This window comes from Aethalodelphis obliquidens, unplaced genomic scaffold (genome assembly GCF_003676395.1).
Source record: "Aethalodelphis obliquidens isolate GAN/ISIS:26980383/991018 unplaced genomic scaffold, ASM367639v1 scaffold25, whole genome shotgun sequence".
Taxonomy (NCBI): Eukaryota; Metazoa; Chordata; class Mammalia; order Artiodactyla; family Delphinidae; genus Aethalodelphis; species Aethalodelphis obliquidens.
Window position 1 is genome coordinate 14,235,266 of NW_020837969.1, and position 12,714 is coordinate 14,247,979.

The 12,714-nt window shown below is 39.9% G+C and overlaps 1 protein-coding gene across 4 annotated transcripts in view; it reads right to left on the reverse strand.

Moving 5' to 3' along the window:
• Positions 1-1,955: 1,955 nt before the first annotated feature.
• The window catches only part of FAT1 (FAT atypical cadherin 1), a 117,974-nt gene continuing 107,215 nt past the window's right edge, over positions 1,956-12,714 (reverse strand). For 3 of the 4 annotated variants that reach the window (XM_027122668.1, XM_027122669.1, XM_027122670.1), the window contains exons 23-28: positions 12,503-12,656; positions 12,260-12,370; positions 10,166-10,797; positions 9,324-9,461; positions 4,395-4,430; positions 1,956-3,397 (exon numbers count right to left, since the gene is read on the reverse strand). In XM_027122668.1, coding sequence (XP_026978469.1) covers positions 2,769-3,397; positions 4,395-4,430; positions 9,324-9,461; positions 10,166-10,797; positions 12,260-12,370; positions 12,503-12,656 — 1,700 coding nt within the window. In that variant the 3' untranslated portion in view covers positions 1,956-2,768. The remainder of the gene's footprint in view (positions 3,398-4,394; positions 4,431-9,323; positions 9,462-10,165; positions 10,798-12,259; positions 12,371-12,502; positions 12,657-12,714) is intronic. The other variant, XM_027122671.1, reaches the window with a different exon arrangement.

Consider the following 12,714-nt stretch of genomic DNA (forward strand, 5'->3'; position numbering starts at 1 on the left):
CTTCTCTTGAAAATCCAAAACAGGGAAAGGGGGAAAAAGTTAAAAAGCAGCCCCATTTTCAATGCAAGTAAAAAGGTATTAACTATAAACCACACTACCGTGTATGAAGATGGACGGTGCGGGGAGCGATAAATCATGCCTTAGCAGAGGAGGAATCAGACCTCACAGCCTGGAGAGCTCGTGCAGCCTACAATGACTTCTCACTGGAAAGTGGGTGACAACGGGGTACCAGGGGTGCTGGCTGTTTCAGTTGTACACAGACCTGTCTTTCAGCTCCGTCCTGAACAGACTCGGTGACAAGAGGCAAAGAGGAGGGAGGAGGAATGTTCCCAGAAATGACAGCTGGGGGACTACATGCATGATAAAACCGCCAGTCTTCCCATCCAGCCAACTTCAAAATAAGAGCAACGGTATTTCTCAAGCTGGAAGTGCGAAGTCCCTCCTCTGGAGAAATAGATCCTTGAAGTAAAAGACCTATAGATATCAGCAATGGTCATCTACTAGTTTTGACCACGTCCTAAGAGGCACTTTATAAATCCATGAGAGGCCACACTTGTTTCCCCTCTTTTCTTCGACCTTCTTAACCTTGGGGCCTTTATACTAGCTCTTCTGCCAGGAATGCTGGTGCACCAGGTGGCCCTGTGGCCTCATTCTCCCTTATCAACTGCAGGTGTTTATTCAAATGCCAGCTTGCCATTGAGGTCTTCAGCTTTCACCTCCCATCCCCCATCCACCCCACCACTTTCCTTCCCCAATAGCAATTTTTCTCCTCAGCACTCATCACTCCATACTCTGCTATGAAATATCTTATTGATTCATCATCTCCCCTTGCCACCTACCCTCCCCCCATGTAAAATCCAAGGAGACAGAGAATTTTTGTCCATACAGAACAATACTCAGTAAGTGAACAAAAGATTTTTTGAATAAATTAATAAAATAGTCACAAATTCTAAAAAATAAGTAAAAGAAAAATTAAGGCAATTAAGAAAATGAGAACGTTACAAAGTAAATGGAAATAAACATCACATGTTACTTAGCTCTGTGGTGAATGTTTACATCATCAAAACAATGAAAACACTATGTGTGAATTAAACCAAAAAGGAAGGTGTAACTAAGGCGAGGATAACAAGAGCAATGGAGGTTTACAGGTTACATGATCTGCAATTCCTAAAATTAGTGACTCAAGAAGTGACAATACATACACTTAAAAATTTGAAAGGAAAAATGAGAAAACAGCTTAAAGGGTTGTAAGTGGTTATAGCAGAGTGCCTGAGTTTGCTGGTTTTGGTTATATGTATTTTAGCTCTCTTTGATGTTTAAACTCTGTATATATATCGTTTAATAAAATAACAAAGGCATTTTACCTAAAGGGAAACTGTGTCTTTGCAAAGTTCTAAGAACGCTTGATTCTGTGTAATTCGTATCACAGTGGCTGGCACATGGTCTGTACTGAACAAATATTTGTGGGACGGAGAGATGATTTTGACTATCAATACACATGGAAGATGGCTTCTGAGTTTCACGTTAAATCCTATAGAAGTATGATGTGTTCTTTGACAACAGAAAGATAAAATACTTCATAAAATGCTTTGTTTTTGATATAAATCATAGGATAAAACCATAGATGCGTTTCAATTATGGCCAAGAAATAGCAATAAAATTAAAAATGCATAAGAAAAGTTTTCTTGACGTTTTAGTTAGAAAACACTTATTACATAAGAGTGCCATTTGCCTCTATACCTATAGTTTTGAGCAGTAGCACGTAGCTATATACTGCCACCTAGTGGCAACATCTGTAAGTACAGTCTGGTTTTGGCAACTGCAAAGAAACTCTTCGTATTTAAGCCAAAAAAAGCTATATCCATCCTTCTATCCATCCGTCCGTCCAGCCCTTCTTTCTCAATTCATTAACTGAATCCTGAACAGGAGTATAAATACGGAGGAATAACAGGCAGTAAAGCTAAAGTATTTTATTAATAATTTATTGTCAGTAAGAAAGACTGGCTAATGGTAGTTTTCAGTAAAAACCTTTACAAGACCATTGCATCACAAATATACAGACACTATAAAAACTGTGTCATGGTGGTTTTGGTTCTAAACAGTCTGCAGAAGGTCCCCATTACACTTTCCAATAATGAAAAATCTTTATAATTCTAAAATACAGCAACCCATTTAAGACATGTCCATGTATGGGATCTGTCCTCATCCTATGTACAGATAGAAATGAATGACTATACTGAAATGTATTAACGAAACATCATACTTCAGTTGAAAAGGATACAGAGTGAAACCCTGGTTATATTAAAAAATCAGGGTGCTAGGTAATGACACTAACACCACCAAAATTCGGTCAAAAACAAATGCACAAAGTATCTTGAAATTCTAGTTGAAACTGAAAAAAATCAAATCTGTACATAAAATTTACAAAAAAAGACAGGAAAATTAAAATAATCAAATCTATATAAATACATGAATCATGCTAACAAGATAGTAGGACTGATTTTCATTTTATTATTTTAACACAGACAAATGTAAATACAAAAAAGATGCTCAGAAATGGCACAGCCGACGTAAACCTCACCCAAAGACAGAAGGTTAGGACGCTGGAAATGGCTAACAGGTCACAAGGTGCGGGATTCAGTGCAGCCATGCCCGTTTCAGCTCACCGAAAAAAGCGCTTAAGCACTGCTGCAAAGATCAATGCAGGAGATCACTGACAGAATCTCTAGGTTCATTACGGTTCAGGCACTTTGCGGGGAGTCTGAGCGTCAGACCTCCGTATGCTGTTGAGAATCGAGTGGAGGGATCGTCACCTCTTCGAAGTGGCCATCATCTCCACTCTCGTAGTCACTCATCATGACCTCAGACTCGACTTCACAGCACGCAGACACGTCAGAGCAGGAAGCTGTGGAGGCGTACATGGACACGGGCATGTTCTCTACAGTGGAGGCTTCAAAGCTCCTTTGATACCCTGGAGGGTAAGGGGCGTAGGGTTCTCTGCGAGCACTGTTCTCACCAGGGCCTGCTTTCTGAGGTTCAGACATATCGGCAGGATAGAAATTGGGCAGATACTGATTCAAGTTGAACCTCTGCCGGCTTCTCGATGAAGAGCCCAGGCTCCCTGCAGCGGGCATGTCTCTGGGAGGGTGTATGGATTCAAACTGGTCACTGAATTCTGGAGGTAAGGGTGGCAGCTCGTCAGGCACGGGGAAGTCCTCTGGCGGGGGTGGAAAGTCACTCTCAATGTCGTAGCCTCCAGGGTAATAGTCTGTATCGATGGCGTTTGGATCTGCTGAGTACAGGGGCGTCTGCTCATCAATCACCTCATAATTGGGGAACTCTTGTATATCTGGCAGAGGAACACTTGGCATCCAATCTGATGTATCCCAGTGATACCCTTGGTAGAAAAGAAAACAGACTTCAATGTGTTTTCCTCCCAAGAGTGCGTACCACGGAAAAAGGGCTCAGTGTATGCAACACACACAGGTGCAAAGGCATTCCCACGCACAGAGGATCAACATTCTGGAAACCCTTGGTCTCTGCTTTGAAGACGTCCTCCCATCCCGAACCACTTTTGAGAACCTCTATGAATTAGGCTCTGGCTCCTAAAATGTGGACTTACAGTTTTATGTAAGCACCTAACACTCAAGTGTTAGGTGCTTACATAAAGAAATGGAAGTTTTAACAGAAGCAGTATGCTAGCATCTAGATACATGCACTTTTCTTCAAATGATTCCAATCATCCTTTCAGCTTTCCTCTTGTAATTTAGAACCCACTGCTCTTTAGAAAGAAGAGTATTAGTTCAGTCTTAGGACATTGGTAAAGAAATTTTGTCCTTTCAGAAAGAAGTCTCTATTTAGTAAAATATTAAATGTCACTTGATCTGCACTACTTGTCGTTAAAAAAAAAAACAGTAATTAATGTGAGTCTTTAAATAAAAGCAATCTTTAGCATGCTAAAATTTAAAAAATAAATTTCCTTTATAATAACATTACAAGTTTAATACTAAAAATTGTACTACTTTTCATTAGCCCTAAGAAAAACAATGAACTATATTAATACAGTGACATATCAAAGCATGCCTCAAAATCAAAAATGCAATTAAACATTGAAAACTGTAACGCAATCTTTGATAAACTACAATTTTTGTTACTTTAGAAAGGACTAAGGATCATTTTCAACTATATATTATTAAAAAACCCTCCCCCCACCCCGGGATTTTTGAAACCCTTTGGCAGACGGGCGAAGGTGAGGCAGTCGCGTTTAGAATGCAGGGCACGAACAACTATGCACTAGTTACTGCGCAAACACATGAAGCAAGTCAGCACTGGGTCGAACCTCCGCCAATTTGTTTTAGTGAATTATCAGTGAACAACTGGCATGCATAAGTCACCTCTTGATTTGCTGAGGTCAGGAGCAGCAAAAGACTCTTTTGGTTGCAGAGTAGAGAGAAAAGAAAACATTTGTAATTAAAAGAGAAGGACGGCTGAAAAGGCAATAAAGATAAGTACATAACACAATATAAACTGTTTATAAAGGCCCAGTCAGCCATGTACTATGCCTCTAAGCCATTATCTATGAAAATTCCAAATGGTGAGAAATTTGTGTAGCACAAATAAAATGGGACGTGGGAGTGCAGGGAAAAGATGAGTGATGATGAAGTAGGGACTGTGCCTGGAAACTCAGGATTTTACTTTCTTTCCCTTGTTTCTGGCAAGCTAATCCTGAAAACACAAAATTTTGTTAGGAGTAACTGAAAGTCTATAGGCTCTAATAAAATGTAAACTGGTAAGGAATTTAAATGACACCCTCATGTTACTGAGAAATATTATGAAAGGCTCGGTCACATCAGGTCCCTTAGGTGATAACCCAAATACAAAAGCCACAGTGACACAAGAGACACATACTTTCCAGCACAGCAAGGCCTGCACATGGCCATTAAATTCAGAGAAACCATGAATGCACTTAGGCACTTATGAAGAGCCAAGAGAAAATCTCTCCAAACCTTGCCCAGTTTGAATACGATTTTATACCTACGTTGTCCACCTTTCCTTGGAGACACCATTAGCTGCCTGTAGCCCAGAGCCCACCCATCCACTTGCTCTTTCAGGGTCCTCGTTTTGCATGTGGAACTCCAGCATGGAGCAGAGACAGTCAGTGTGAATCACATGACCCTGGGCAGGTTGCTTACCCTGGCTAAGCTTCAGGCTCTTATCTTTGAAATGGGGGTGGAAATCCCTTAGCTATTTGGAGGATTAAATCAGATAATGTAGGTCAAGCACTAACTGTTGGCGACCATCATGATTCTTATTATTGTGGAAGTAAGAATCATGGTGATTAGTGACTTTCTCAACAAGGCCAATGCCTTCTGTGCATTCAATGATGTTCTTGAAAATCCTTGTGATAAAATAATTTGGAACAAAGAAGATTTGACAGTTCTCTTCTAGGAATTTAAATCAAAAACTGTGGTGATTCTAAAACATGAATAAGCCAGTATTTAGCTAACTGTATCTATAGAATTATTCTGAAAAGCCTGCTAAAAATGTGGTAGTTTCTTTTTAAAAAGAGGATTGACAATTTTTGTTACTAAATAGGCACTCAATAATTCTTAAATTTAAACTAGCTTTCAATTTTAAACTCAATTAATATTTAATATGCCGAAAATATTTTTCAGTGAAAGAGACTGCAATGAAAGAACCACTCAAACTTTGCTTCTTTAAACTCTGTCAATATTTAAAATATTAGAATTTCATCACGGGAAAACTAAAATTCAGTCGACAAAATATAGATCGCCTTCTGACTCACCAAGCAAAGACATGGTACTTCTTAGGAAAGTAAGTGTAAGGCTCATTGGTAACTGTAATTAGTAAACACGGAAACCTCACCCCTGCCCCATCCCATCAAACTTGGCCTGAAACCATCCTTCTCTCACCTAAATCTTGGTGACACATATGTCCTAGCAAAAAGGATCCCCTAAGCTTTATGTACTCTTGGTGGTCTACGCCAGTAGTTCTGAAAGTGCGATCCTTAGACCAGTAACACCAGAATTAACTGGGGGCTGGTTGGGAATGCAGATTCTCAGGGCCCCATCCAGACCTCCTCAATCCTTGAAACCTTGGTTGCTGGGGCCTAACAATTAGGGTGTTCACAAGCTCTACGGTGATCTGACTTACAGTTTGAAAATGCCTGTGCAGTCTGCATGTGATTACTTGAATTTCAGTGTATAATAAAGGGCTAATTTAATTTAAGGCAGGTATTTCCTATAATTTTGACCAGATAAACCTTCCTATTCAATGATTTTCACTCAACCAAATATAAAAATATACCTTATCATGTTCTATAATTTTCCTTGACCATACCTCAGGGAAAATCCAAAAAGGAAGAGTCAGTTACAGTTAATTATAAAAGCTGTGTGTTATTTAGTTTTACTCCTATTCATATGAAGATAATTTTTTATATTAAAATTTTTTTAGATAGAATTACTTCTAACTTCTTACTATTGTGCCATGTAAAGGCAGCTGTCAAGACCCTATAGGTGACTTCTGGCGTCTGTGTAAATTCACTGTGAACGGCAAAAAGTAACAAAGACTACAGACACACATATATAACAATATTTTGCAATGTATCTGCATTATTAATGTACACGCCTGCACAAAATAAAAGTTTTCAACCTCCTCAGAACCATAACATAAGGACTTTGTACAACACTACAGTAGGCAAAAGCACACAACTCCAGGGACAGTCACTGTGAACACAAACACAGAGCACAGGCATGACTATACCTTCTTTAGTCACCGTGTCAACTACAGCATTGACATGGTGTATTACAGTCACTATGGAAGCTTGTAAAAAGGTACAAAAGGAGTAAATTAGGAAAATCTTCAGTCAGTCAGGAGACAGTGCATTAAACAGCATTTCTTTATATTATATAACTTCTACCTCACAGTTTTAAAAATGTGACTACTTTAACATAGCTATGTAATTATGTATGACCCTTGCACTCTCTTCCTTATATGTCTCAGAGATTTTTCTAATCAAGCTATATATTTGTATTATTAATCAAAGGAACAGAGTAACCACATGATACTGTAATTTAGGAAAAAAATTTTTAGCCATAAATTTGTGTCACAATGACAATTATGAATCAAGTCATGACAAAACAATCCTTATTTTAACATCCCATGGGCAAAAGATTTCATATTCAAAGAGTCAAATCCTTGCTAAGCCAATTTTCTGGGACCATTTAATAAACTCATTCTTCCCAGGAAAAAAAATTAAGAGCTATATAATAAGGTAAACTATGCAACATAAAAATAAAAATGGCTTTGTCGCTGTTCTATGTACTCCCACCCCAATTTTCTTGTTTTTCTGCAGATGAGTTAACAGCTGGTGAGCTAACATCCAGCAGAGAAATGCAGACTGTCTGCCTGGCTGTTTCCTGTGTAAATTCCCTTTCATTTGTTTTCCCTTTCATTTGTTTTAAAGCATCTATGCCAAAATAAATAAGTATGCATGTAATAGGCAGAAGGATGGCCCTCAAAGATGTACACAACCTAATCCTGGGAACCTGTGAATATGTTACTATCCTCGGCAAAAGGGACTTTGCTAATATGATTAGGTTAAAGGTCCTGAGATGAAGGGATTTTCCGCTATTATCTGTGCAGGCCCAATGTAATCACAAGGGTTCTTAAACGGGGAGCAACTTTCCCAGCCTTGGCTGGAGGGAGCTGTGACTAGAGCAGAACGGCCAGGAGGTGCACTGCTGCTGTCTTTGAGGGATGGAAGAGTAAGCCATGAGCCAAGGAGCGGGGCAGCCTCTAGAAGCTGGAAAAGGTACAGGAAAGGGATTCTCCCCTGGAGTCTCCAGAAACAACCTTACTGACATCTTAAATTTAGCCTCCTGAGACAAGCATCAAATTTCTAAACTACAGAACTGTCACAAATTTATCTTGTCTCAAGCCACTATGTAATCTATTATAACAGCCTTAGAAAACTAAAAAATATAATTTAAATACTCTCTTAATACAAACTTTATGACTGATAATGATTAAAATTATGATAAAGATTAAAATACAGACACTCCTGGAAAATGTATTTTTTCTCACATTGTATTATCTGGCAATTAATTTTCTTAACTAATTTGACCACAGCTTATTAAAGCTATTTAAGAGTATTACGAATGATGTTTCAGTGAAAAAAACTAGGAAAAGAAAGAAAATGCTGACAAAATTCTGAGGTTTACGAAGAGCATTTAAGGACAAAGATATAAATTATTACATAAATCAGCAACTCTAATGTTTTAGAATTAAACCTACTGAAAGAAAGAATTCTACTTTGTTGTTGGTTTAATAAGCAGTTATGTCCATATACTTTATCACTAGATAATAAACACAGGTGTACCTTGATATCATACAAAACATGCTTAAAGTGATTCAGGAATGAATGGCACGTACTTATGGCCATCCTTAGTTTAGAAAGGTCTCTTCAGTGTATTATGGGCTATTTACTCTGGATTCACAAACAATTCAGTTTACACATGGCATTTTTACGCAAAAAAATTACTAATTCTGACATTCAAAAATTTCCATTAAAAACTCACTTTTTTGTATTTCTGAATATTGACAGTTTTCTCTACTGGTATGTGCTAATATGGTAAAGCTGGTTATCAATGCGATTTACCCTCAGATAAACAAAACTGGCATCAATGATCCCACCGTCAAACCTTCTTCATTAGAAATATAATCAAACTTACTAGCAATCTCTTAAAGTGTGCTCTCAGTCAGTATGCTCTGATCCAAATGGGAGCTGAGGCCGCAGGGGAGTTGGGGGAAGAGACAAATAAAACCTTGTAATACCACAGGTGCCGCTGAGGTTGCATGTTTCAGACTATGGCTTCTCCTCTTAGGGCTGTGAGGGTGTAAGTGTGTGTGCGTGGGGTATGCTCAAGGAAGTTGTTACAAGGGTTTTTTAAAAATCCACATAACTTCTATAATATTCACTGTTGTGGAAAAAAGGTCAAAGTGAAATTAACCAATCAGACAGACATTACCTTTCAATTAATTATATTTTCTTCCTTATTACTGACCAGTTGCTACAGTTCCAATACCTAAGCACTAAGAACATTTTAAACATTTTCCCTAGTTGGAAGTTCATGCAAGGCTGTCCAAGGTATTGTCTAACTGTGGTCCGAAGTGAAACGTGAAGACCGTGTGAAACCAAACCAGGGGCACCGGGCGCGTCTACCTGACTGCGCTGCATCACGTGCGCAGGGCTGTGGACAGCCAGCAGGGGACCAGGGCATTTCAGGTGTGCGTTTACTCACCGTTGTCGTCACACGGCTCCGACTGGAAGGAGCTCAGGGACTGCACTTCACACAGGCTCTCCCGGGCACTGTACGGCTGAGAAGGCTTTTCCTCCAGTGGCTTTTTGGAGAGACAAGGATCAAGATCCACTACTTTAGCTAAAAGGAGGAGATGACAGACAAACCAGTTACACTCTATGAAGGCAGAGACTCTGTTTTCTTCCCTGCTGTATCCTGACGCAGGGCAAGCGTGACCCACAGACTGCCTGGCTTTTGCTTAGTGAAAGAACATCAAAAGAAAAAAACCAGAAACACCTGAAAAACAAAACCAAAAACCTACAAATATGGCTTGCAGACTCACACAGAATAGAAATTCGCAATAAACCTGCCTGTGGACACCATTAGACAACCTGGGGAATTAATTTGAAAATGGTACCTATAGCTTTTTTCAAAGCATCAAATATATGTCAGGCCACTTAAATACCGTCACTTTCTCTGGGCACGTTAGGAAAAAAATCCTATTACGCAAATGCCCTCCCAACTGTTTTGTCATAAAAGTCCCTCCACATTATAGTTGAGAATCCACATCAATTACAAAGATAAAATGATCTTTCCAGATTAACTGGAACATGACTGGATTCAATTCCTAAATTAAAATAATATCGCAGCCACAGTGCTCAGCCAGGGCTGGGGCATCAGGAAAAGCTTTCCAGTCGTCCCAGAGCTCTACAGGGTCTGAGCACATTCACCACTCACAAAGACTCCGCAGTTTGATCTGAACCACCAGAAGCTCTGGCAGAACTTGTCACCTCACTGTCCATTGCTCAGCGACATTGTATCAAGATTTAGAAAGTTGTTCTTACTATCATAGTCGAAGTCCCAGTTCGGCTTCTGGATTGAATCACTGTCAGAAGGAGAGTTTGAAGGAGGCGGCGGAGGCAGGTTTGGGGCCACGCTGCAGACGGCCACGGCCTTCCGGTGTCCGTGCACAGACTCGGGGTTAAAGGTGCTGAATTCGGGGTGCTCGGGTATAGCCGATCCTTCGAAGGAGTTTCGGTCAAGGTTGTTTCTAGAGTCGCTTGGAATGCTTGGAGTGTAGGAGATAGGACGGACAGGCACCTGGGGTGGTACGTCGGAGTACATGTTCTTATTTAGCTTTGAGTCAAAATACGGTCTTTGCAAGAAAGCTGCGCTGGGTCCCAAGTGTTTGTCCTCAGCTTTGGGCTGGTGTTTCTTCTTTCGACTAATCATCTTGCGGCAGAAGATGAACAGCAGCACCAGTAGAAAGATGCCCGTTATGAAAACCACGATGCCGATGCCCTCAGCCAGGCCGATGTCCCAGGGGGTCGACACGTATTGGTTTGGGGTGACGTCCTCACAGTGTCTTCCTCTGTACTCACGGCTGCAGTTACAGTGGTAGGAGCCGTGTGTGTTCTCGCAAAGGGCTCCATTTCGGCAGGGGTTGCCAGCACATTCGTCAATGTCACTCTGACACCTGCCAAGACAGCCCAGATTGAGGAGAGAGGCCTTTGCAACATGAGCCAGAACGTGCCAGGCCTATGACTCTTAGAGACTAACGGCTAAGTCCTCCTGAATAAGATCCACCCAAAAATACACTACTGACAACAATAACTACACAAAAAACCTTCCGTGGAGTAATGAATCATTTGATTCCATACTCTGTACATTTGGGAGATAAACATTACGCCAAGTCAATCTTTAACTGCCAGTTTTCTAAGGATTCAACAGATTACTAAATCAAACTCATAGGCTAAACCTCAGTTTGTCTTGATTTCTGATCCAGAAATTTAGAATGTGCATGATAAACGTACTTCAAGAGACTAGGTTAAATTTCTCAGAAAATGTTCCTGTTTGGAAAAATGACAGTTCCATAAAGCACGTAAAAAGGCTAGAAAACTCTGCCTTCCATTTTTATATGCTTCTCCCTGTTGAAAATCTCCCTCAGACCCTCACCCTTACGGACTCGTCCGCACGCGATCCCCTCACCCCCGCCGCCCAGCCTCCCGCCTTCCCAAATGCGCATATTTTGCACCTGCGCAGATCCACCTGCCACTTGGAACCCTTCCTCCTTTAACAAAATGTATCTGCTTAACATCCCCTACACTCACCTAGCATTACAATTTTGATTACTGAGACATTTTTGTTAAATACATTGAGTATTGTCTAGAATTAAAGTAGACTCACAAATGAAAACCATGTGACTGATGACAAAGTTCAAGACCACAACCACTACTAGAGCAAAACCTTATGTGAATCTCTGTAGGCAGGTCGCGCTTCAAGCCTTCTAACAAGACTGATATGACGGTGAAGGCTTTTCTAGATGTACAGCACTAGGCACTTACAAGTAACAAGCACCGAGTAAGACTTCACCTATTTGGTTTAAAAACTAAGGTGAAATGGCATCTGGAACTAAAAGCCACTTCTTTCAAGGTCAACAACAGGCACCTTAGTGCCTCATTTTCTTCACCTGGAAAATAATTCTCACCTCTCAGGATTATGGAAGGCTCACAGAAGATACTGAGAGAGTGGGAAAAGATTTTAGATGCTACATAAATGATGAAAAAATGTCATCACTCTCACAGACAGGTAACAACTCCTTGGGAGTCTGCTTTAAAAAACACAATCTTACTCATTCCTTTAACAGTTACTTCCTGCAAGCACCCATACATTCTTTGTTCATAAATAATGTTTTTAAAGTATAGAAGCATTATATATTGAAAGCATATAATATTTCAAGCATTATAATATTACATTCATTTGGCTCAGTATTTTTTTATTTTAAAGAATGAAAAGATAAATTATGCAAGGAGCCATTATGAGCTCGGAATTCCAATCCTGAAGCAACACAGTCCAAATTAATGAAGTTTTGTTGCATCTGCTGATCACTGTGAAACTATAGAGAGGTGCAGATACAAATCTTGAAAGAAGCCAGTTACCTTTCTCCCCTAAAACCCAAGTCACACTGACAGACAGCACCATCCAAACTGTCAAAACATGTTCCACCATTTTTACAGGGTTCATCTTTGCAGTAGGGACTAAGCTGGCACCTAAAGAACAGGGAAAAAATAAACATAAACCGAATACTTAAATGGTAACAAGTGAATGTATTTTACAAACATGATGACATTAGAAACGCTAATGTTAAAATTAACTATGAAAGCTAAGAAAACTCTACATACCTCTGACCAGTATATAATCCTCTACATTGACAAAGGAAGTCTCCATTGTCCACAATGCAGGTGCCACCGTACAGGCAGGGGTTGGAGGAACACGGATTGATGCCCACCTCACAATAGGTCCCTATGTACAAGGCACTGCATTTGCAGTAATAACCTATATCAGCAAAAGGGAACAAAAAGTCCTATCATTCAGTAGCTCAAAAAATAAGTCT